Here is a 26,310-nt window from a genome sequence, read left to right as displayed (position 1 = left end):
CTGAATGCTAGGCCACTATGCCCAGTTGAATATTTCTCTTCTTCCTCCCTAGGGCTGGCAATCAAGTCTCCCAATTAAAAAACTGCCAGGAGCCATGATGAAGACTTTGCACCCATGTGAGTCTGGATGAATCTCAATGTCTCTTGGGTTTCAGGATGTCACTGTGATTTAAGACGGGTTGGACACTGGCACCTGTCCTGCTTCTCCCCTCTCTAACGTACCTGGAGCACCATTTTAAAATAACCAAGTACTGAATGTCATTATTAGATCCCATTTTTTTCCTTTTAAAACTAGTCAAATACATTTCTTGCTCAGCATCATCACAAAGAAAAGTTGACATTTTAGCAACAGTGTTTAACATCTGTGAGACATTTTCAAATTTGGCATTAGTTTAAAGAGCCTTCTGGGAATGGAGTCACTGATCTGGATGGTTTCAGCCAGATTCTTGGCTCCGATTTATTCCTGGGGCTATTTCTACACATAGGAAGTGGCTTTGGGCATGTTTAGGGTAATGTAATGTAAATGTGTTCTTCATGCCTGAACCTTAGGCTATTAGGTCACTAATATCTCCTCCAATATTAAATATTTAAGGTTTAACTTGGCTCAGTTTCTAGTGAGCCCTATGCATCTCATTACTTTCTACACTGGTTAGTTTTTGTCAAATTGACACCAACTAGAATCACCTGGGAAGAGGGACACTCAGTTGAGGAACTGCCTCCATCAGGCTGAACAAGCCATGCGGGGCAAGCCAGTAAGCAGGGTTCCTCCATGGTCTTTGCTTCACCTGTCCTGACTTCATGGAAGTGTAAGCCAAATAAACCCTTTCCTCCCCAAGTTGCTTTTGGTCTTGGGTGTTCATCTTGGTAACAGAAAGCGAACTAGTATACCTTCCCTAAATGAAAGTGGGCGCTTCTTTCAACCATGGTGTATGGGTGCCCCGTGGAAGTTGTTTCAAAGAGTTGAGGGCAAACATACGCTGTGAAGGTCCTCTCTCATTCTTCTATGTTCAGGCATGTACCACCCATACAGCAGGCGTCCAGAAGAGTCGGGGGCTCTGCTTGGCTTATGTACAGTCATACTTTAGCCTACTGAACCTGTCAGTTTTGCCGACACCGTAGGATCATGTAATGAAGTTTCAGATCAAGGGCTGTAAAGCTTCTGGGAAAGTTTTTATTATTATTTTTTAACTTATTTTTATTTCTTGAGACAGGGTTTCCCTGTGTACCCCTGGCTATCCTAGAACTTGCTCTGCAGAGCAGGCTGGCCTCTAACTAATGCCTCGCTCCTGAGTGTTGGGATTAAAGGTGTCCACTACCATGCCCAGTTGTTTCTGGGAAAGTTTTAAACATAAAAAAACTCTTTTCTTGGGGCTGGGGCTGTAGTTTAGTGGGAGAGCCTAGCATGTAAGAGACCCTAGGTTGAATTTTTAACACTGCAAAAGAAAACTAAAACCAACTTTTCCTTATATACGTATGGAGGAAAATACACAAAATTCTGTTTTCTCCCGTTGTCCAGCCATTCAATTAAATGTGGTCTATTGTGCTAAAGAGCTGGACTAACGGACATCGGTAGAGAGATTACACCTGACCTGTTTACCATTCAAGAGTCTCCTATTGCTGGCTGGATCCAACAGAAGGTTTTAGAGGTAGGAATTTTCTAGGGAAGTAGGAGCTCCAATTCAGTGCTAAAGAGGAGGAGACCTGGGGTGAGCATAGCACTATCTAGAAGGATTTGCAGAAGTCTGTGCCCTGGTTCCACATGACCTGTTTCAGAAGAGGGCAGCTTGGTGCTGGGCTTGCTCAGCAGGAGGCTGTGCCCAGCACAGGCTTTACAAGGTGATAAAGAAAGACCTGGTGCTCAAGGAAGAGTAGGCCAGTCAGCAGGTGGAGGACGCTCAGACGGGCTCTTGGATCACAGCATTGGGTCGTCTCTTCTAATCTCGGTGGTTGCCATGGCACTAACACTCAGGGGGACACTGCATCTGTGAGTGGCAGATGTGTGTTGCTTGCTACCACTGCTACAAAAATCTGGTGACATTTTCTGATATCATAAAATGACAGACAGTGGCAATCACGCCATCAGAAGGTACTTACGCTATTGGAAGACAATGACAGGTTACAAAATTTAGCTTCCACCTCTCTCCTTGTCAGCTTCTCAGTCTGATGGAGAAGAGAAAGGGAACAATGAAGGACACCTAGTTCCTGGGAGGCAAAGGCAGCCTTCTGTGAATTCAAGGTCGGCCTGGTCGACATAGTGAGACCCGGTCTCAAAAAACAAAACAAAACAAAAAAAACCTCCTCAAAACAAACAAAGACTGAACATCAACCCTCACTCCCCAGGCCCAGGGCCGCTGCCAGTGCCCCATCTGCATTCTGCTGCACCCAGCACGGCCAGACAGCAGCGGCACTTTGGGAGGAAGAGACAATCAATCTCTAGAGAACAGGCAGTAATATTGGAACTCCCAAAGCCAATCTGCTGGATGAATGAAAAGCTGGCCAAGGCCTTCATGTATTGAAAAGTAACAATAACGAACGTCACAGTTCATTCTGCATTAACCACAGGCTGTCCACACTGTTACCCCCCCACAGACACACAATTAGGAAGAATAACAATAACCCTAACCACATTGGTTCTGTCACATTAGAGCAATGAAGAAAGGAGGGGAATTCTCAGTGTAGTGTTAGGGCTGCATGAGTCAGAGGATAATCACGGCTATTATTATTGTCCTTCAGCATCAAGTCACAGTAAGTAAATGCTCACCACAGCATCATACAAAATAACGTAGACCTGACTAAGTTTATCTTCAGGAATCCCACAGTGTAGGAGAATTGCCTTCAGCAACATCGTATGGTTCAAGTAAATGCTATAATTTCTTTCCTAGGACATAGAGAAAAATGCAATTATTTTCATTATAAAAGCAATACAGGTATGTGGCCAAATCTGATATCTAGTAATTCATTTATTATCCTAACACCACAGAAGGGCTTAGATGTAGTATCTTCTCTCCTGGTTTATTTTTCATATCCATTATCTTCACAGTGTTATAGTTGAAGGATGTAACACTTTTATAATATACGTAATACACTGGCTGATCTTCAGCTAAGTTAAAGAGCCTAAAAGAGCTCATGTGATTGCGAAGCAAGAAATCCGTTCAATGGTAACTGACTTGCAAGCAGAGGGTGGTTAGTGGTTATCGTTACTTTTGGCCACAGCAGTCAGTTCCTGAGTTCTTACGGGTGTGCTGGGACAACTGGAGAATGGCCCAGGGGCTCTGCCTTCAATAAGCACTGTGTGCTTGGAGAAAAAAATTCAAGTGAGCACCAGGATCCTCATATCAAGAGCTGAGGGCTGAGACTAAAAGGTGACCAGCCAGAGAACCCTGAGGGGCTTCCTGGGAGAAAGGGTGCAAACCATGGCTGGGTGAAGAAGACGTTCTAACACGTGGACATCCATGACTGACAGTGGGGGATGGCAGGGACTGTGGAAGCAGGCAAGCAGTCCCCATCAGTGTGGAAAGAGAACTGGTGAGAAGGGACAGGGGTGCTGGGGAGTTAACAGACGAGATTAAGGAGGGAGCAGAGGGTTCTGAGCAGGTAGGAATGCACCGAGAGTGTCATAGGAAGCTTAGCCTCATTCTTGAATTTTCCCAAGAATGGGTAGAGAAACTACATTCACCCAACACACCAGTTCTGTCAGGGTAGAAGCAAGAGCCTAAGATGAAGCTCAAAGCATCACCCTCAAACTCTTTGCAGTTGGCTTCAGAGAAGCTGTGATCCGCTCCAGCACCAAGCAAGAGGTGGGCAGCGGGTGTGGGTTCCTCACCACACTTATGGAAGGAGGCTAGTGGTGCCATTTAACACATTAAAATGCAGAAAGCAACCTGAAGCGCGGGAAACTCCTGGATGATTTCATAGATTGTGTAGATGGTTTCAGCAGTGGGCAGCGAGCTGTTGGTGGTAGACGTGACAATATCAAATGCACATTCCAGGAGTTCTTTGGGGTGAAATCGGTCTAACTTGCGAGGTCTGAACACCCGCTCTATGCAGTATCTGGGGGAAGAAAAAGGCTTTCTTATATTGCTACTTATTGGAAACAAGTATGTATGAGGAATTACTGAGCAAAAGAAATGAAATGAAGATGAAAAATATCCATATTATACTCAGTGGTTCAAAGTCAGATTTGAACCAGACCTCATAATCTACACCCCAGTTCCCTGCACTGTTAAATGTTTTTGTTGTTGTTGTTTTGTCTGAGAGAGAAAAGTTATACCAATTTTACCTGAAGTGATAGCTTTCTGCACAGAACCACCTACACTTTGTGGCTGACTGGTAATTGCGGACTTACAGCACTTAGTGCTGCGGGTTCACTTGAAGAGAGCAGCTGTGAGGTGGTGTGCCTCACTGGCAGCAGTACAGCTCAGACGCATGGAGATCCCGGAGTCTGACCCCTGCGGTATCAGAGTGGACACAGAACCTGTCCTTGCTGCCAAGCGCCTGCGTCTCAGCGCTGGGTGCTCTTGCTCACTTACCCCATTCTCTACAGCAGCTTCTGTTCCGTTACCTGCACTAGGAGCTTTCAGAGACCACTGGCCATTTGTCCTTCCAATTAAACCTTAAAAGGGGTCATCTGAGTTCAAGAACAGCCAGATCCTCCTCCCCACAAGCAACCATTTGAAAACATCATTAGTTCTGTTGCCTGGGGACATGTAGAAAGCACAGAATAGATGGCAGGCCTGTCACGTGACCTGACCGCTTCATTTCTTCTAAAGATAAGATGTCTGGTGACATTCTAGTCATCTGAGGACAAAGGGGCTCTGGGGCTGGGCTTCCCAACACATACTGCTCAATACTTCAACCCCAGAATTCTTCCCTCTGTGAAAGTTTCAGAATAAAAAGCCCTCTCTTCTCTGACTTCGTCCCCATGCCTACCACATGCAGGGAGTAATGTGACTCACCGTTTTAAATTCAGTATGTTATTTCTTGCCACATATCTTGCAAAAGGGACCTGAAAGAAGAAAGTTTTAAAGACCCCTGTCAAGAGGCGCCAACTACTACGTTCTTTGAAAACAGCTTTCCTGGGCTGGAACTCACACCTCGTTTTAAGGTGTACAACTCAGTGGTTTTGGGGTAGTCACCCGCTTAACAGTGAGGTCAGAGCAGACTGCATCTACAACAGCAGCTCCATAAGACTGCTGCCCAGTGATCTTCCAGCCAGCACACTCTAAGACGTCAGCACAATGATCACACAGCCTGTTGATGCATTTCTTTAAAACTATCCCTTAACCGTTAAGTGAGGCCTGATGGTACCGGAGAGCATTCTCCCTTGACATGGTCATGAGTACCTCAGCAGCAGACTCCACTGCTAGACTCTGGTGACTGTGGCATTCCTGAAGTCGGAGAAAGATTCTTTTTTGTTGAAAATATAGTTATATTTTATTCTGTCCATTTGAAATCTGCATAGGTTATTGACTACCTATGACTTTTAAGATGTAGTTTATGGGTTAGGGAGATGGCTTAGTGTGTACAAAGGCTTACCCTGTGTGCTGGCTAGCTTTACGTCAGCTGACACAAGTCAGGGTCATCTGGGAAGAAGGAATATCATTGGAGGAAATGCTTCCAGAGTACTGGCCTACCGACAGGTGTATGGGTCATCTTGATTGGCGATAGACGTAGGAGGGCCCAGCCCATTGTGGGTAACGCTCCTATGGGCTGGTGGTCCTGATGCAGTAAGGAAGCAGGTTGAGCAAGCCACTGAGAACAAGCCAGTAAGCAGCAGCACTCCTCCATGGCCACTGCATCAGCTCCTGCCTCCAGGTTCCCGCCCTGCTTGAGTTTCTGCCCTGCCTTCCTTTCCTTTCAGGATAGGCTGTGATGTGGAAGTGTGAGCTGAAATAAACCCTTTCCTCCCTAAGGTGCTTTTGGTCATGGTGTTTTATCAAAGCAACAGAAACCCTAAGACACCATGTAAGTCTAACGACATGGGCTGGGATTGAATCCCAGAATTCACAGTAGAAGGAGAGAACCAACTCACAGAGGCTGGCCCCTGGCCTCTGCACGCACATTTCTCTTTCTCTCTCTCTCACACTCTAATACAGTTTTAAAATTCTCATTATTACAGTAAAAGTGAGTACCTTCTCTCAGGGTGAATTTCCCAAGTTCCATATCAGTCTCTTAGAGGAAATTCTTACAAACCACCCACAAATAATCAAACCGGTTAGACTGCCCAGAGATGTGACAGTATTCTTAATGGGTCAAACTTGCAAATAATAGCCTCTCATTTTTTAAATTTTTTTTTTATTTTTGGGGAGGGGGGTTTTGAGATAGGGTTTCTCTGTACAGCTTTGGAGCCTGTCTGGAACTAGCTCTGTAGACCAGGCTGGCCTCAAACTCACAGAGCTCTGCCTGCCTCTGCCTCCCGAGTGCTGGGATTAAAGGCGTGCGCCACTACCACCCAGCTAGCTCTAATTTTTTTTTTTTTTTTTTTTCGAGACAGGGTTTCCCTGTGTAGCTTTGCGCCTTTCCTGGAACTCACTCTGTAGCCCAGGCTGGCCTCGAACTCACAGAGATCCGCCTGGCTCTGCCTCCCGAGTGCTGGGATTGAAGGCGTGCGCCACCACCGCCCGGCCCTTTTTTTTTTTTTTTTTTTAAATAACTTTATTTTACATGTATGTGTGTGTCTCTGAGTGTACGCAAAGTTATCATGTACACGCATGTGCCTGCAGAGTTCAGAAGAGGGTGTTAGATATCCTAGAACTGGAATTACAGGCAGTTGTGAACCACTCCATGTAGATGCTGGGAACTGAATCTGGGTCCTCAGCAGTAAGTGCTCTTAACCACTGAGTCACATCTCCAGTCCCTCTAATTTGTCCAAGATGAGTCCAAGCACACAATCTAGACAAGCCTCAAACTTGTAATCCTCTTGCTTTAATCTCCATGTGCTAGGATTCCAGATGCAGGCCACCATGCCCAGCTAAATGTTTTAAATAGCTTAATATTCTATAATATCAATGACATATATTTAACCACTCTCTTATAGACAAACTGATAGGTTTTAATTCCTTTTAACATTCATACACTATGTTATTTAAAAAAAAAAAACCCTTAAAGTATATTGCCATTTCATAGAATATGGATTGTGTATCAGGAACTTAAAAATCTGGGGGCTCAGTGGTTAAGAGTACTTTCTGCTCTTCCAGAAGGCCTGAGTCCTGTTCTCAGCACTCATGATGGATTGCTCACAACTGCTTGTAACTCCAGGTTCAGGTGATCTAATGCCCTCTTCTGGCCTCTGTAGGCATCTGCACACATGTGGCATACACTTACACAGATATATACACAAACATTAAAAAAAACTTTAAATGTTTGATTAACTTTCATTACATTTCTAAAGACTAGCAATTAATATTGTCAACAGCAATTTCCCTGGATCCTGGTCATCTCTGGATAATGTAATTTACACATCTTTGCAGTCTGCCGAGTAAAGTTAAGCATGTGTGCATAGCTACATATATCTTGGCATGTCCTCAACACCCTTTGGAAGTTTACCACTGATATTCATTTCCTGTCTACATATTGCCTGGTTACATGTTTTCTTTATGTCTCTGTATTTTTAAAAACGTTTTTGGTACTGAGGAGCGAACCCAGGGTATTGCACATGCTACGTGCACACTCCCCCCTTCATGTTTTTCTGAAGTACCTTCTGTACCTTAGGGATGGAACCCTGTCTATCATGCTCCCTGCACGTTTCCCTCGAGTTTATAGTGCAGTTACCAATGGGCTCATCAGCAGTCAAGGCAGCAGGAGCGAAGAACTGAGACTGTTGTGGTTAAGGGAGCCCTGGGATCCCATGGAAGAGAACATGAGCAAAGCTCAGCATGCCCAATTAGCTGTTCCAAGTATTAACTGCCTAAACAGTAACACTGTGGGATTTTATTGACAATCTAGCTGGGAAGTAAACAATTCCCTACATTCATTTGTCTGAGTTGAGGTTACCTTGCTATAAGGTTACTCTGTGGACCTTAGCACCTGCAATACGGGATCAAACACTTACTGAACTCTAATATGCTTTTACTCTGATTTTTCTTTTCCTTAGGGTGACACCCCAAATATAAGCCTGTAGTGGGGTGTCTGGAAGGAGCAATTCTTTAACAGAGCAGACATGGCACTCAGGCTGTCACAGGAGCATCCCAACTCACCCGCAGGTCGAAGGGAAGCATCACCAGCATGCCGCTGTGGTCCATGAACACAGCAGCTTCATTGTGCTCATATATTTGCCTATTTCGGGGAAGCAGCAGTGGGGTACACAGCTGGACAGCTCCTATACCAAAATACAGAAAAAGCAACTGAACCTTGGGTTCTTATACTTCCTAGGAAGAACCCAAAATGTACGCAAACCCAACAAGTGAGTGGCCTGTCCTTGAGATCACCGAAAGCCCATCACCAATTTCCCCTCAGTTTTCCTGATGGGGAACTGAGCTAGGGCTAAGTCTGCCAATGTAGTCAGATTTCAGACTCCACAAGCCAACTGTATTTTAGTAGCAAGGCTGGAATAGTCAAACCACTTTCTCCTCAACAAACAGAGCTATACAAATAAACAAATTTCATATGTCAACTGCTTATAACTGGATTTAATATACAGTTATACTGAAACCCACCAGTATTTGCTTTTTTCCCCCCTTTCCTTAAGACATGGCCTCACTATATGCCTTGCCTAGGCTCAGACTCATGATCTTCTTGCCTTAGCCCCTGAGTGTTAAGGTTACAGGTGTGTACACCAATAGCTGGCCTTCCTTTCTCTCCTTTCCTTTGTGTATGTACAGCCATGTGGTATGCTTGTGTTGGTATGTGCACACACGCATGGGTTTGTACATTATGTGTGCAGTTATGCTGGAGGTTGATGCCAGGCCTCTCACTGAGCCTGGAGCTTATAGACTGAGTTGACTGTCTGGCCACAGGGATCCTCCTGTCTCTGGGGCTCCTGGCCCCTGGCTGGGGTTACAGATGCATGCAGTCATATCTGGATTTTTCCCAAGGGTGCTGAGGATCGAACTCAGGTCCTCGGGCTTCTGTGCAGGCGCTTTAATGACTGAGCTCTCTTCTCACCCCCTCCAAGTATTTCTAATGATTTTTTAGAAAACTGTTTGAGAAGGAGTGGTTTTTAGAAAAGCACATACCAGGGGTTGGGGATTTAGCTCAGTGGTAGAGCAAGCTCAAGGCCCTGGGTTAGGTCCTCAGCTCTGGAAAAAAAAAGGACATACCATGCCTTTTAAAGATGCGGATGATGGTTTCACATACAAGCTGCTGAATCTTGGCTGTACGAATTAGGAAGTTGCCCTAAAATGAGATCAATTTCAATGTCATCACCAAGCCTACTCCAAGAGTTCCTCAAAAATGTTTGCATTTGGCACTGCACAGTTCAGTACCAGGATCACAGCAGAGGTCTCCAGCAAGTGTTTCTTTGAGCATATTTGGAGGAGAGACATGTATATATTTCCTTTTCATTCCATTTTATTATAGTAATTTTGGAAATAAAAAGTAAGCAAAAAGACCTGTAGTCTACAAAGAGATCTTTCTAATATTATCAGACAGTCAACATTCCGCTCTTTACCTCTGAGACAGGGTCTCATTGTGGTGCCCAGGCTAGCCTGGGCACAATCCCAAGGAGTCACAGGTGTGCATGACCATATACACTTAAGATCTATACTGTTTTCCTCTACTATTCTATCATCTCAAATTATACCACAGGTTAACTACATAGAAATACACGGCAAACATAACCAATATTGGTTAACTATTTATTCACCCAACTTTTTAAAAATTTCTCTAAATTGTTTCAAGTTCTTCTGTTTTACATTTTTAGAAATGGAATAATAAAGGCTCCTAAAATTGGCATCTTGACTACTCTTCAGAAGCAATCTGGAAACTTTTAAAGACTCTTGAGATGCCTCACAGCTGGGGAGCCAGGGAACCTTGGATCAGAGCTTCCCAGGCCATGTGCCAGTGCTGGGAACCACTCCATCACCCGCATGGATCTGACTGCTTGCATGTCCCTGGTTGGGCATCTGGGATGGGCTCTGTCTCTTAGTCTCCTGGGTGGGCGCGGAGTGGGAAGGGTCAAGAATCAAGTTAGTGGTCACCAGCACGGCTCTTCCCTGGACTGTGCACAGTCACACTTCATGCATGTGCTTTTGGGGCTCTTTGGAACTGAAGTCAAGAGCTTACAGTGGAGGAACAGCTGGTTAAACCCAGTGTATCAAAGTAAAACCCAGACCAACCCGGAAGTGGGTGGCTCAGCAGGTGAAGGTCCTTGTTGTCTTGGGTTCTATCCCCACGCCACACGTATGGGAGGAAAGAACTCCTGCAAGTTGTCCTCTGACCTCCACATGTGCACCATGACATGTGTGTGCCCCACCCCCATAAATAAGTGCAATTAAAAAAAAAACCTAAAAAACATTAAGTCATGAAGGTTAGATAAGCATTTAGTAGGGGGAGGGGGCTTAGGATGGGAGGAGGGTAAGAAAGGGCAGAGGGATGAGTGCGATCAGACTGTATCACAGACATGCATATAGACTGTCAAGGAATAAATTAAAAAGTCCAGAGAAACACTCTGTGCGAGGCTCAGCCCACCTTCAGGATGTCACTGTCGTAGGTGTAGTCTATGGCAGGGGAGATGCGCTGGGAGAAGATCTGGCCCATCATGGTGCGGTAGGCCTTTCCGTCTATGTTGGCCAGTGTGTGGTGCAGCACCTCATGCAGCTCCGACTCCTCCATCTGTGGCGGGGGCAGCAGCTCACTCTTGAGCAGTTCTGTGGCTGTGGGCCGTTTTGCTGGATCATGGTTCAACAGCCAGGAGATGACGGATTTCTGCAGCGTAACGGGCATATCGCTGGTGAGGATGCAGCAGGTTGGACTCAGGAACTTTACACTTGACATTTCAGAGAGCTCTGATTGTGCCATTCATACCTCATTATGACCACAGACTTGTGGATAACTGTAACTGGAGTATTGCTCAAAAGGGAGAGGCCCTTTTTATATCTCTTGTCACCAACAATCAAAATCATCCTTAACTCAGCAACCATGCAGTAGCTGAGCTTAATTCTTATAAACACATATTACTGTATAAAAGAAGAGATACGGAGAAAACATCAAAGAGCCTGATGCCTAATGCTAGCACTTAGCATAAGGCGCACGGGCAGCTAACACCCTTAACGCTTACCACATTTGTCTTTGCTCTTACTCTATTTACGTCCTTTATGATCCCATTCCTGGAATTCTCTTACTTTGCATTGTGTGTTACGCCTCTGTAGTACAGAACCCTCTAAAGCAACATGAGCCTTTGAAAGGTTCTGGAAGGACTCTTTGTCTTTTCAGACAGTCTCACTATATACTCTGCCTGGCCTAGAACTTACTACATACACCATGCTTCAAGTTCACAGAGATCCACCTGCCTCTGTCTCCCGAGTGCTGGGATTAAAGACATGTGCCACCATACCTGTCCTTTCGTGATTCTTAATCTTGATATAAATTCTTAGAATATGGTATAAATCCTTAGAACAAGAATTTATATAAAATGTTAGTAGAATATTTGAGAACAGAAAATTTCAATTTTTAGATGGATTTTATTAAACATCTCTAATGTACCTTTAAAATACCCTTCTCATGGGGGTGGCAGAAGCAGAGGCAGATGGATCTCTGTGAGTTCAAGGCCTGGTCTACCTAGTGAGTTCCAGGACAGCCAGGGCTATGAAGAGAGACTCTGTCTACTAAGTGAGCATTTCTAGTTATGATACCCAGAAACACAGCAAATGACTAATTCAAATGAAAAATAGCAGCTAACAAAGTAAGTAGAAGAGATAACAGTCCGTTTTCTAATGGCTCTTCACTAATTAGAGGTGCTTGAATAGTGTCCTGCTAAACACCATTGAAGTACAGAGGCTCATGTGAACAGAAATCAAAAGATACTCTTAGTCCCTATTGCACAGGTAAGACGAATTAGTCTTAGAGATGTGCAGTGGTGTGGCCGTGTGCCAATAAGTTGCAAATATTGACATGCTCTGTTTATGCTTCTGTTCTCAACACTGATATGCTACGGAATAATCCTTCTGTACACTGTGAAAATGTGTTGCTCTCATTTGGCTGGTAGTTAGACAGGATTTTCGGGGCAGAGAATGCTGGGAAGGAGGATAGAGTCAGAGGAGTCACAAGAGACACAGTGAGAAACAAGATGTTGAAAGAAGGTACAGCCAAGTGGCAAAGGGTAGATAAGAAATATGGGTTAATTGAAAATGAAAGAGTTAGATAGTAACCAGCCTGAGCTATCAGCCAAGCATTTATAACTATTAATAAGTCTCTGAATGGTTATTTGGGACACACAGAGAAATCCCACCTACACTGACAGTTTAAATAAGAGACTTGCCCCGACTATCATTGTCAATAAAAGTCAGCGTAAGGAACAAATTTCCCTATGCTGAACATCAGTGAGTGAAGGTTTCACCACAGCAAACAACTTTCAGCAAGAAGAAAGGTACACCAGCTACAGCACACAGTTCACTAGTAACTCTCATATTAGCTGGGTGCCAATGTTAGCCTGAGACAACCACACATGCACCCTCAGATAGTTACAGTAGATGTGAAAAATTATCTTGCTTTGAAATACTGTAACATCAGCTGCAGAGATAGCTCAGTGGCGGAACACTTGCCTAGCATGTGGGGGGCCTGGGCTTGATGCCCCAGTACTATAAAACCAAACAATCCTCTAAACCTGTACCAGCAGGTCACCAGAGAGTATAATCCTTCCCGCAAAACCTGAATTACTTCAACCACAAAACAGACTAAGATTATATTTAATTTTTCCCTTCAAGTCCAAAGTTTTATCTAAAGCAGTTTGCTGTAAAAGCTTTCCTTCCCCACCTCCCACAGCCAAGCCGATGGTCCAAGGAACACTTCAAAGGCACAATTAAGCACACAAAGGAACTCTGGAGTCTGTTAATTGGCTCTGTCAGACCTTGGCCTTTTTACAGTGTAGCTTAAGTCTAGTAACATTTTAAGCTCTGTCTTTTGATATTTTCCCCTCACATTGTTCTTAGAACACAAGAGAATGAGTGGCAGAAGATTACTAATTGAATATGAAGAAAAACAGTAATTAAAACTCAAGACAGGAGACACAGCAATGAAAGCATCCGTGAATTACCTGCTTTGTATGTTCTCCATCATCGAAGTCCTCTGGAAACTTGGGCGAAGTGGGCTAAAAGAGTATTATATTCAAATCAGCAAGCGCTTGGCAGACTGCCACAGGCAAAGCTTTTATTCATCACAGAAAGCTAACCAGAGAGCAAATTAAAATTTGCTAACACAACACCTTCCCACGCCCTGTGCTCAGTTTTCCAGTACAGTCTACTAGCGCAGACTTCACGTTATGGAATGTAAATGAGAGATGATTTACGTAAGAGACCTTTGCCCTAACTATCACTGTCAATAAAAGGGTTTCATAGAACACAAAGTAGCTTAATGGGACACATAATGAAAAAAGGCAAAATTTCATCAAATCATCAACCTAAGTTAAGAGAAAAACCTGGTAGGCGGAGGTGGGAGGAGCAAGGGCAGCCTCAGATACACAGCAAGGTTGAGGCCAGCACAGGCTACATGAGCACCGCCCCCCCCCTCAAAAAAAAAAAAGACAGACAGAAAAGACTCATACTGAATGGACAAATTTAGTTAGCACCAATCCCGATCATTCCCCCAAATGCTCCCTTTTCTGATAAACAGGACCTCAATTACAAGATTAACAGAGTTAAGACATTCCTGAAGTGAAGGAACAAATGTAATTTCAGACAGGCACTTCCTCAAGGACCTGCTCATCCAAGAACACCCCAGGTAGGGTGAATGGCAGAGTCACCCTTGGTTCACCAACACCTCATGAACTCACACACTGCTGTCAAAAATAATTCAACTACTGTCCAAAGTGTCCTCAGGTTTTAAAACTCACTAACACGACACCTTCTCCACACCCTGTGCTCACTTCTCCCAGTACACAGTCTACTAGTGTAAACTTCACCCAAATGACTGCCTAGGTCGTGAAAATCACCTCCCTTAAGTTTAAATGAGCAATAATTTAAATACATCTCAGTGTACGCACTACTGATTTGTTTGCTTGTTATCTATTATGGGGTTGTTGACAGGATCTTGCTGCACAGTCCAGGCTGGCCTTGAGCTAGTACATGGTCCTCCTTCTCACATGCGGGGACTAAAGGTGTGCACCACCATGCCGGGCTTGCTGTATGTGATTTCATGTGCTTGTCTTTGCTCCCTAGGGATGAGAAAGGCTCTCCCGATCTGTGGCTCATGAGTAACTGCGTCTGAACTGCCCAGGCTTTCCTCTCCACTGTCTCTCTTTTTTTTTTTTTTAAATATTTATTTATTTATTATGTATACAGCATGTATCCCTGCAGGCCAGAAGAGGGCACCAGATCTCATTACAGATGGTTGTGAGCCACCATGTGGTTGCTGGGAAATGAACTCAGGACCTCTGGAAGAGCAGTCAGTGCTCTTAACCTCTGAGCCCTCTCCACTCTCTTAATGCCCTTTTGTCATGGGCATCCTTGACCCAGAGCCCTGGAAACAGCAACAGCGGCAAGGGTTAATCTCAAGGACATGAGTGGAAGTTTCACCGGGGAAAACCAGTTCAAGTGACTTATGTTTTTAGAACCATATGTGTGCAGGCTTGGAAAGACTCTGCCACAGAGGCCTGTCTCCAGACTTCAGAACCATTTTAACTTCCGGTCATTTAGACCTGCTTTAGGCACTACAGGACCAGGTCTGTTCAACAGGAATCTTTATGTGTTTGGGGGAGGACAGAAGCTAAGGTCGCAAGTCTCATGTAGCCTAGGCTGGCTCATCTCAAACAAAACTGTTTTTCATCACTGGGCATGTTGACAGGTGTGGGTTTTCCTCTTACTAGAACACAGAACAACAGTCTATGATGACAATCCCTAGTAATCAAGACTGCTATGTTAACATCTTAAATGAGGTGACTCTCCTTATTCTGAAGACATGTCACTGAAAATGACAGAGCTGATTGTCTTACCAGGTGTCAGCCAGAGTCATTAAAATGACAGGAGGCAGCCAGGCATGGTATCACACACCTACATTCCCAGCCTTCGGATGGTTAAGACAGGGGTCTCATGCTTCAGGCCAGCCTGGCTATAGGCTAAGACCAGTTGTTTTAAAAAATCAACAACTGATAGCCTCTTCTATATTATAAATACCAGGGAAGTCCTGCTTTTGAGTTCTGACCTCCACACGAGACTGAAGATACAGGAAATTTATGTATCAAACCTATTTGACACCCACATCTCGAAGCCGGGTGAGAACGAAAATTCTCTCCGAGGCTGTCACCATGGGGTGATAGGACATCTCAAAGAAGATAATTCCCAGGCTGAAGAGATCCACTTTCTGTGGGGAAAACAGAATTGCCTTTAGAGAGTCTGGTATCAAAGCGAATTTCCAGGAGCTCGGGGGTTTGCACTGGAATGAAGTTGAAAAATCTGTTCTAAAACAAGTCTTTAGACCTGTAATTTTAAAAACAAATCATCAAAGTTTTCACTCAGATATGACTGTCAGAGTCAAGCTTGCTCTGGTAAGAACACGTGAGAGCTAGTCTCTTGCAATGTTGGAAATTCTTACCCATTGTTACAAACTGCAGCTACCACGCTGTACAGAATGCATTCACCTCACCGGAACCCTTTCTTGACACTTTCTGCATCCACTGCTTCACCCCTTCCCCTCCCTGGCATGCTCCAGCCATAGCCTGTCGGTGCTACTGACAGGACCCAGCCTTTCACATGCCAGGCAAGCGCTCTACCGACTGAACCACATTCCTAGCCCTGGCCTGTCTTGGCTCATCCTTTATTCTAAATGCCGTCCTTTTAAGGGTCTTGGGTTATGGCTCGATGGTAGAACATCTGCCTAGAATGTTCAAGGTCCTTAGGGCTGGATGCCCAGAACCGAAGAAAACAATTCTGAATGACTGTCAGGCCCCCACTTCTTCCTGGGCCTCATCACATCTGGGATTTTCTCTCATTTCTTCCCTGCCCATTGCTGGTTCCACCATCCCTTGGTCAGCTCCCTGAGGGCTGGGAACACAACTGTCTTACTCCCATGACTGCCTTGCTCCATGTGTTCCTGACCTGAGCAGGGGAAGAGCAGAGGTTGGCTCACATATTCCTAATGGAGAGAGACTGCAAGCTTCAGCACCAATGAGGCCAGCTTCAGTTGCTGCCCTTGGGCACTGCTCATGTCTTGCCTAGAATGGAGTCAGTGACTGTCTCTATTTCAGCTGGTCGCTAAACCCTACCTGTTACAATCTTGATGTTCTTACTTGTAACTTACTCTTGAGACCCCCTCCTCTTCCCTGACCCCACACATACTCAAACACACTCTCTACCTGGTTATATGCTGACTTGGTGCTTCCTTGGACCTCAGGGCTCACATAGAGAGCAGTGCCAACCATGCCAGTCAGATGGCCTGTGAAGGGAAACAGAAGGAGAGCATTGCAGCCATGGACTAAGTTATTACTGTTACGTTGCTGTTTCACAGTGCTAAGTATTGAACCCAGGGCCTTGCGCATGCCAGGTGAGTGGCAGTGAGCTACACCCCCAGCTCTAGAGAAAGCCCCCCCCCCCCCCCCCCCCCCCCCCCCCCCCCCCCCCCCCCGCTTACACTTATTTATTTGGGTGTGGGCGTGTATCCTGTGGCACATATGGGGGGGGGCAGAGGATAACTTGTGGAAGCTCATTGTATCCTTCCATCATGTGGGCTCCAGGGTTGAACTCAGGTCATCAGGCTTGGTGGCAAGCACCTTTACCTGCTGAGCCATCTTGCTGGCCCCAAACAAAAAAAGCTTCTTAAAAGCAAGGCCTGGTCTGTCTCCTGTGTGTAGTACTCTCCAGGAGAAAACGCGAGCCCCAGACTGCCCGGGACTGCCTCACACAAGGGTGTCTGCTTACACAGGAAGCGAGGACTGGATAGGACGCCAGATAGGCCAGGGCTTGAGGTACCCTTACAGGACCATTGGGGTTGGTCAAAGCACAGCTTTGGGCCCCTAGGAGGCCATTATTCTACTAACCAAAGCTCTATGTTTCTGAAGAACAATTAACATAGTGAAAAAGAAAAACTTAAACTTCCATAAAAACTATTCAAAGAATAATTTCAATTTGCTTCAGAATAAAGTCTTTACAAGCAAAAGGCAGATTTCAGGCTAAGAAGTTTTATGGTCTGTTTTTAAACACATGGATGGAAGAAGAGGCTTTACCTGAAGGGTCTGACTTAATCCCATGATCGCCTGCCTGGTCATCCTGTTTACCATCAGCCTAAAACGCAATCGAGTACAGATTAAAACCTTAGAGCATTCCACGGGAATGGCTCATGCGTTTCTAAACGAGGACTGAAAAGCTAAATGGAAGTCAGAATAATTATCACCATGCTTTTTTGTTTGTTTGTCTATGTTTTTTCGAGGCAGAGTTTCTCTGTGTAGCCCTAGACCAGGCTGGCCTTGAACTCTGAGATCCACCTGCCTCTGCCTCCTGAGTGCTGGGACTAAAGCTGTGCACCACCACTGCATGGCTATCACCATGCTTTTCTGAGTTATCGCCTTTACTTATTTTTTTAGACTTAGTTAACCCATTCATGCAAAGGCTCAAAGGAAACCCCGTGGAAACAAGAGGAAGAAGAGTATGTCACTGCACAGCTCTCTTCAGGATAGAAATGCCCACGCTCTTAGAGAAACCAATCTATGTTCACACCACAAACACCAAGAACAGAATCTGTTTACCAGGAAGTACAAGACTAGGAAAAACAGTGACAAAATCCTTGTTCTACCTTTTCTAGCCCTACAACTTTTCCAGGTCAGTTTTGCTATATTTCCCCCCCTAAAGACTGGTCACTGACTTGGCCCCATCATCCTTTGCTGAAACACTCACTGGGTATTCTCATCCTCTTCCCCACACCTCAAATGGTCACACCCTAAACAAGAGTGGTGGTTTAAGTGAGATGTTCCCATAAATCTTGGGCATTTGCATACGTAGTCTCTAGTGGTGGCTGTTTGGGGGATGACTAGATGTGGCCCTGCTGGGAAGTGCCACCGGGGCAGGCTTAGTGGTTTAAGATTCATGTCATTCCCAGGTGCTGTTTCCTGCTTGCCTCAGATGCCAGCTACCCCAGCTCTGCCACCATGGACTCTAACCCTCTGAAACAGTAACCCCCAAACAAACTCTCTCTAGTTGCCTGGCTCACAGTGTCTTATCACAGCAACGAAGTAGCTAACACACCCAGACCACAGGAATATCCTCCAGGTGCTTCCGCTTGCCTTCTGTTCTGCTCTGCTGATGAGTCTTTGAAGAAGGTCCCAGAATGCATGCATTTTATAGATGAGACACGAGTTCTGCCGAGCCATGCACAGGGCAGTGATAAGGCTCTGTCCGGACCAGTGGGACTGCGATCCTCTCCTATTACCTCCCAACACCATGCTGGGTTCTTCCGCTGGGGACAATATCCCATCATGTGGTCTGTGCTTGCTCTGCACTTTTCAATACCCTTCCCCGTTCTGCTCAGGACCCGCTCCTTATTGCTCCTCTCCCACCTCTTTTCAGGAGTGGGTGTTAGCATCTTGCTCCACAGCTCTGGCTGGCCTAGAACTTGCTATGAAACCTAGGCTGGTCTTGAACTTGTAGCAGGTCCTTCTGCCTCTGCCTTCTGCGTGCTGGGATAACAGGCACTCCCCGCCACTCCCAGCTCTTTTCTGCCTCCTCACTCTCCACTCCTAATTTCACTGCTAAGTTAGCCCTGGTGTTATTCTTGTCATCATCTAAATTCTATTTTCCTTCTCTGACCAGCCTTGGAATGAGCTGCACTTTTACAAATCATGGTACCTAAAAGCTAGCTTATGATATCAAGTAGAGCCCTGGCATTCAAGTCTGCCCAGCTGTCCAAAGACTTCCTCTCTACATATCAGCCTGTCTACATGTCACAGTTTCAGCCAGTCAGAACATGGGTTATTCAGACAACCAGGTCTGCTCACTCTAGGCCCTTAGCATACACTGGTGATCCCTGCCCTGGTAGGTACTAGGCTCTGCCCTTGACTTTGGCCTGCTAGACTCCTACCTACCTTTTAAGGACCATCTGGAATGCCACTGTTGTTATATAGTTTTTTATTCTTTTTCTTTGGGTGACGGGGGTCTTATTATGTGGCCCAGGTTGGTCTTGAACCTGGGTTTAGCTAATTCTTTTGCCTCCAGCATCTGAGTAGCTGAGACTACAATATGTGCCACAGCACTGGGTCTGCAGCCTTTCCCGTTCCTCATGACCCCGTGTCCTCTCCTCCACGGCACTGGGTCTGCAGCCTTTTCCGTTCCTCACGACCCCGTGTCCTCTCCTCCACGGCACTGGGTCTGGAGCCTTTCCCGTTCCTCACGACCCCGTGTCCTCTCCACCTTACTCCCATCTCACCATTTCTCTGCTTCACGTTAATTAGCTCTGTATGCTCAACTAACCCCCAGTGTCAGAACAACGTTTGTCGCAGGTCTGGGTCTCACTTTTACAAACCAACTAAAGTTCCTCAGAAGTAAAGCTTCTTGTCAAATACTCAGCAAGGGAGACCAAAATATCAAATCATTTCATAAAGCATTGCACACCTTCTACCTAAACATTGTTCATAAACCAAGCCTAAGGGACACTTGCAACTTGTCCCCTCAGACCCAATTCCCAGCAGAGGGTGACAAGGCCATGCACAGGAGGCTCACTATCCCTCTCTTTATTTCCAGGATTATTAAGGTACCTAGGTCATTTTCAGGCATAGCCTGATTTTAAAAATACTCACCGAGAAGGCTAGATGGTCTGTCGCCAAACCAAAATCACCTATTTTTACATGGTCATCAGAATCCAAAAAAATGTTGACAGGCTTCAGATCCCGGTGAATCATTCCCTGAGGGAAGACAACGAAGAATCCAACAATTGCTTCCCACACAGAGTTTAACACTACATGGTTCCTATTTTAAATGATGGCACCTGGAAGACGCCTTCTCCTGTGGTCCACCTGGTCCTAGATGTCTGGTCTCTGGAATGACCTCTGAGGGTCCTGTGACCTCCTCACTGGTGGTCCTAAGCAGGTCCTCCCAGGCTCCCCCCACCGGCTCCCCCAGAGACTTCATATTACCTTTCCCTCGCTGTACCACCCTGCTTTCATCCTTCTCCTGGCACTTTCTTGGCACTACTTCCGCCTAGGGCACTCTGTACCCCTCCTCTCGTTCTGATTGTGCCAACACCTACCTGTTCCATTCTTTCATGAGCCTTGCACACTAGCCTAACAATTGAGTTTATACCGCCAGCTCCTGGGAGGAGCTCAGTGATGGTATCCTGGGAATCCTGCTTTCTCCTCCTAAGGCCTCAGCATGCTTCCTCTTTCACTTAGAAGATGCTAAATGTAATCAGAACTCTTCCTTGTCAGATCTTTTACTATGATATAAAGGAACTTCCGGCTCTGAGAACAGGAGTCTCTCTCAACCATGGACTTGTCGCATGCTTGTGTCTCTGTGTTTGTAGTTGATGCACAGTGCTGGAGGCCCCAGCGACAGTCTGCAGGTACTGAGCACATAGAGCACAGTCCCAGGACCCCAAGGCAGCACCACAGGGAAGAGTCTAAAGGCATCCATTAGAATTCCCTTTTGGTTTTCACCTTACAGATTATGTAGGTTACAGTCCTGGTTTCTCAATATGAACAGGGCATACTATAAACATTTTGAAGTTCCAAAAAGTTAAGGCAAAGGGGAAAAAAAACCTAACATGTTTTCACTGTCTGATGCATTTAAAAGTATAAAAGCTATTCTTAGTTCACAGGCCATAGAAGAACAGGTGTGAGTTAGATTGGACCCATGGGCCATCTTCAGTGTCTCCTACGGGAGTTGACACTGGTACTGCCCCTATCTTTTGGCACTTTGTTCTGTTATCTGCAAAAATCTATTATTTCAGGCCAGCTAGATGGCTCAGCAGGCAAAGGTCCTTCCCACCAAGCCCGATAACCTGAGTTTGATCCCTGGAATTCACATGTTAGAAAGAAAGAACATTGTCCTCTGGCCTCCATATGTGCATAGTCATTCACTGGCTCACACACATCCACACAAACAAACAAATACATGTAAATAAAGGTAAAAAGACTATGTCATCATCTCTATAGTTTCTTTCCTGGTTTTGCTTTGTATGCTGTTTTCTCCATTTTCCTATTTGATTTTTACTATGTTTATATAAGTAGGGGTTGGAGAGACAGTTCAGGAGGTACAGTGTTTTCTGTGCAAGTATGAGGACCTGAGTCCAGATACTCAATCCCCACATAAAAGCTGCGGACAGAGGGTGGTAGACAAGCAGATCCCGAAAGCTGGCTGGCTAGCCAGATTAGCTGAAATGGCAAGCTTTATGTTCAGCAAGAGACCTTGTCCAAAAAAAAAAAAAAAAAAGAAAGGGAGCAATAGAAGACAGCTGTCTTGTTTGTCTTATTTACTTTTCTATTGTTGTGACAAGACACCATGCCCTAGGCAGTTTACAGAAGGAAGATTTTATTTGGGCTTATAGTTACAGAGGGTGAGTCCATGACAATATGGTGGGGAGTGTGGCAGCAGGCAGGCAGGCATGGTGCTGGAGCAGTAGCTGAGAGCTTATATCCTGATCTACAAACTCCAAGGCAGAGAGTGCTAACTGGGAATGGCATTTTCACCACTCTGGAGTTCCACCTACCAGAGAACAAGTATTCAAATACAGGAGCCTATGGGGGCTGTTTTCACTCAACCTACCGTGTGTTGACCTCTGGCATCCACAAGTACATTTGTAGAGGAGCTTATCCCTAATCTCCACAACACATGCACAAACATTCATGCAACACACACACACACACAATTTATGTAAATAGAGTACATGGACATGGGATGTTACAAAGCTTACTTTCTCATGGATATAAGCTAATCCATCCAGAATCTCTCGAAAAAGCCTCCAAAGCCTGATGGTGTCTCGAAATAGTCCCTGGTCAATGGTGTCACGAAGAGTACTCTTTTCACAGTACTCCATCTACAGAACAGAAGGAACAGGCAGGACCTGATCACATGAAAGGTTCAGCATAAGGAGCATAACTTGCAGTCAATGCAACCACTCGTTAAAACTTGTGCCAGGGATTTTAAGCAGTTTTGGAAAGAATTGTTTCTTTTTATGCTAAAAAAACAAAACAAACAAATAAGAGTATTATAAAAACAATCTTGAACAGGAAACATAGCTCAGTGGTAGAGTGCGGTGCATTCTAAGTATGCATGAAGCTCTGGAGTCAATCCCCAGTACCCCAAACACTCCCTAAAACCCATAGAAGTAAAATGTGTTTAATAGTGATATTAATAAGAACAGTACTGAAGAATGCATTGGGGCAAATAAATATAATATTAGCAGCTAATAAAACCTTTTCTCAAGCCGGGAGGTGGTGGCACACGACTTTAATCCCAGCACTCGGGAGGCAGAGCCAGGCGGATCTCTGTGAGTTTGAGGCCAGCCTGGGCTACAGAGTGAGTTCCAGGAAAGGCTCCAAAGCTACACAGAGAAACCCTGTCTCAAAAAACCAAAATAAATAAATAAATAAATAAAAAAAAATCCTTTTTTTCCCAGTGGGATTGAACCCAGGACATCTTGCATTCGAGGCAATTGTTCTACTTCTGAGCTATACCCCTAGCTCCTACTTAAAAAAAAAAAATTAAAAAAAATTTATATATATATTTTATATATATATATATATATATAAAATATAATATATATATAAAATCTCAGAGCATTGGCTGCTCTTCCAGAGGACCTGGGTTCAATTCTCAGCACCCACTTAGCAGCTCACAACTATCTGTAAATCTAGTTTCAGGGGATCTGACACCCTCACACAGACAGACATGTAGGCAAAACATCAATGTAAATAAATAAATAAAGCTGCTTATTTTAGAAAGGTTTTACTTGTTTAAAATTCTTGTCACATATATGAAAATTGAGATTGCAATAAAATGTTATTACATTACAAGATTGCTTCCAATCTCCAATTTCCAAGAATAGCTAATTAGCCTAATGATGTCCTTGGCTTTATTTGTATACGAATAACAAATACTCTTTGAATCTAGAGAAAAACATTATACCTATGGAAATATTCAAGCAGGGGCTCTGCTTCACAACCCCCCCCCCCCACGGGTGCATTAAGAAAGAAAACAATGGAGCATCGTTTAAGACTTAGTCAATGTGTGAAACCAGCTTCTGGTTCTGGCCAGGGCCAGAGTGTGAAACTCCTCATGCAGAATGTTGCACTGTTTCACACGTCAGCCTCATCTCATCTGCAGTCACTTCTGGCACATTCTGAATCAGCCTCCAGGCCTTATTCAGGACCTCCCCAAGCTCCCATGAGTCCCACTCACTTCACATGGTTGTTTAGCGAATGGACACAGGCAGACAGTTAAGGCATGCTACTCTTGCATTTATGGGATTCAGACATGGGTATAAGCACTTCATCTTATGAGGCACAAAAGACTAAAGAATCTCATCTGAGCTCATACAGTGGTGACAGGTAGATCTAGGATGTGAACATGCACAGCCTGGGTCCAGAGCTGGCCCCAGGTGTCTCCTGATAACACTGTGGGAAAAAAAAAATGAGTTCAAGGCTGGGGGACCGGGAGAGGCTTCCATGCTATAACTTTCCTGGCTAGTTAATCTTTGGCAATGCCACTCAGCCCCTTTCTGTCCATTACCTTGTGGTACATCATAAAACACACTGCCAACCCAAAATGAGAGGTGCCACATCACCAAGCTGTCCACCAGGGTCTCACCTGGATATAAAGGTAGTGCACAGCACCAGTTGTCACTGATGGCTCAATTTCATGACATCTGTCCTTTTCATTGCATTCTTCAGCCTGAATCAAGAGGAACACAGGAACTCAAACTGAGGGCCAAGTTCAACAAGAGCATCCCCACCGTCAAGAACTTGTGTCTGGGACCCCAACTTCACCCCTGGGCATGGCTTCCTATTGCTTTGAGGGACATCAGCAGAGCAGAACACAACCACTGTCCTTTAGAAGCCTGGAGCACTTCTACCAGAAATTTAGCATAGCTTACAGACCTGCTAGTACACAGAACAATGAGAAAACGGGGAACAGGTAAGATGTGCAATAGCAGAAAGTCTTCTGCTCAAGTCCTACCACTGAAGGCCTAAGGATAGGAGGGGCAGAATGAATACAGGGCCCAGTATGAACAGGCTGTCTTCCTTTGGTGGGATTCAAAGAAAGCAGTTTAGAGAATATTGTTGCCCTTGGGGTCACACTCCTGAACAACCACTTAGCTGCTACAACGTGTCTCCCAGAAGTAACTTTCTTTCTAATGTATGACACCTTAAAAAAAAAAAAGTGTCTTTTCCGGGGTTAGAGAGCCTGGAAAAAGGTTAATGGCTCAATGCTTACTCCTCTAGCACAGGACCTGGGTTCTGTTCCCAGCACCAACATCAGGCAGCTCACAGGGGAGTCAGTGCCCTATAGCCTTCCATGGGGGAGCCGCACTCATACGGTGTGCATAACCTCAAACAGAAACACATACAAATGCATTAAAAATATTTTTATAGTTTTTTCTTCTCGACAGACATATTTAAATACTTTTAACCCCCAGTAGGGAAAAAAGTATGTTAGTTTCTGATTTACAGGGGTTTTATTAGATTTTATTTTTCTATTTTTAGTTATATCTATGTGTGCATGCCTATGCACGGGTGTGTACATGTCAGTGCAAGGGCTCATGGAGGCTAGAAGAGGTCGTGGGATTTCCTGAAGCTGGAGAGCCAGGCAGCTGTGAGCCACCAGACATGAGTGCTGGGAACCAATTCTCTGTAGAGCACTATGTGCTCTTAACTGCTCTCTGGTCCCCTGACTCCAGTTTTTATGAGGAGGGATGTTTTTCAGTATTTTCCCTTTGCAAAGAAAAATAAAAAGTTCTGCTCTTGAAATAACCGGATTCAACTACTGAATGACTTATATTCTCTGGAGAGCATCTGTGAAGATGATTCATCTCTTGGGGTCTCTACCCGCCAATCAGAACATTCATGGGATGTTGTCTTTAACTGAGCCAAACTGGAAGCATAAATTTGATGCTCTTAATAATTAAATGTACAACTAACACTAAAAGCAAGTATAATTTTTGCTTTAGCAGTTTAGATTATTTATGCTATTATTGTAGCTAAATTTATAATTAAAAAATGAAAACAAGAGGATCTTAAGTGATTTTTAATTGACAAGTACTTATTAAAAACATACTGGCTAATTCATTCAATCTTCAAATCAACTGAACTGTGTATCTAACAGGGTCTACATGTTTACATCCTATGAGAACTCATAAATGCTGGTGGTTATCCTTTTATCAAGTAATAAAGTTATCACGGGCCACATTTAGTTACAGAACATTTATTCTTCTGAATCTACAAAGGACAGCCCACTGGTTTTACTCTGAGCTCTAGGCATCAGCCTGGAGCCCTGCAGCCTAACCAGAGAAGAAAGCAGGGATACCTGGGATCTAAGGTGTAAAGAGTGTCTGTTGTCAAGCTTTTAAAACCATGAGCTATGGAGAAATGTGTTTTACACACCTACTACACATGCCCACAAGAGACAGTTCTTTAAAAAAGATTTCATTTGTCTGTGTGTGTGTGTGTGTGTGTGTGTGTGTGTGTGTGTGTATGTGTAAACATCTGGAACTGGAGTTATAGACAGCTGTGAACTTCCTTTTCAAGGATATTTCTTACTCTCAACTACTGAGCCAACTCTCCAGCCCCCAGAAAGGACATATTCTATCAAGAAAATTTACTTTTACTAAAAGTAAGATGAATTCTGGTATTCTCTCCTCTTGTCCACAACATCAGAAATAAAATAAGGCTGGCTGTGATCTTTTAAATGAACTTATCAAACATTATAGGATCATGCTGCATAGTTAAAACCCTGTTCCAGAAGATGGTTTATCAAAGTGTGAATCAAGATGAACTGATGTGGGGAGACCAGGCTAACTCTATGATGAGACCAGTTAATCTGCATTCCATCCTCATCCCCAAACATAGGAAGCATTTCTTAATCCTCTACGAAGCTTAAAACAAAAATATTTCTAAAATGTATTTTATTTATTTGTATGTACATGTGCCTGCTTGAGTTTATGTTCACCATGTGTATGCAGATGTCTGTGGAGGCCAGATGACATTGGATCCCCTGGGACTGGAGTTACAGGTGGTTGTGAGCCA

The 26,310-nt window shown here is 44.6% G+C and overlaps 1 protein-coding gene across 2 annotated transcripts in view; it reads right to left on the bottom strand.

Annotated features, from left to right (window-relative positions):
- The window catches only part of Eif2ak4 (eukaryotic translation initiation factor 2 alpha kinase 4), a 90,807-nt gene that overhangs the window by 20,725 nt on the left and 43,772 nt on the right, over positions 1-26,310 (bottom strand). For both annotated transcript variants that reach the window (XM_052722757.1, XM_052722758.1), the window contains 14 exons: positions 23,876-23,959; positions 21,981-22,103; positions 19,870-19,974; positions 17,308-17,365; positions 16,441-16,520; positions 15,348-15,449; positions 13,189-13,242; positions 10,626-10,862; positions 9,257-9,332; positions 8,195-8,316; positions 4,955-5,004; positions 3,881-4,049; positions 2,761-2,877; positions 2,094-2,159 (listed from right to left, as the gene is read on the bottom strand). In XM_052722757.1, the coding sequence (XP_052578717.1) occupies positions 2,094-2,159; positions 2,761-2,877; positions 3,881-4,049; positions 4,955-5,004; positions 8,195-8,316; positions 9,257-9,332; positions 10,626-10,862; positions 13,189-13,242; positions 15,348-15,449; positions 16,441-16,520; positions 17,308-17,365; positions 19,870-19,974; positions 21,981-22,103; positions 23,876-23,959 (1,443 nt within the window). The remainder of the gene's footprint in view (positions 1-2,093; positions 2,160-2,760; positions 2,878-3,880; positions 4,050-4,954; positions 5,005-8,194; positions 8,317-9,256; positions 9,333-10,625; positions 10,863-13,188; positions 13,243-15,347; positions 15,450-16,440; positions 16,521-17,307; positions 17,366-19,869; positions 19,975-21,980; positions 22,104-23,875; positions 23,960-26,310) is intronic.

Source organism: Peromyscus californicus, unplaced genomic scaffold (assembly GCF_007827085.1).
Source record: "Peromyscus californicus insignis strain IS unplaced genomic scaffold, ASM782708v3 Scaffold_7__1_contigs__length_154581171, whole genome shotgun sequence".
In the NCBI taxonomy this organism is placed as follows: Eukaryota; Metazoa; Chordata; class Mammalia; order Rodentia; family Cricetidae; genus Peromyscus; species Peromyscus californicus.
Note: the sequence above shows the minus strand (reverse complement) of the source record. Positions and strands in the feature narration are given on the sequence as shown.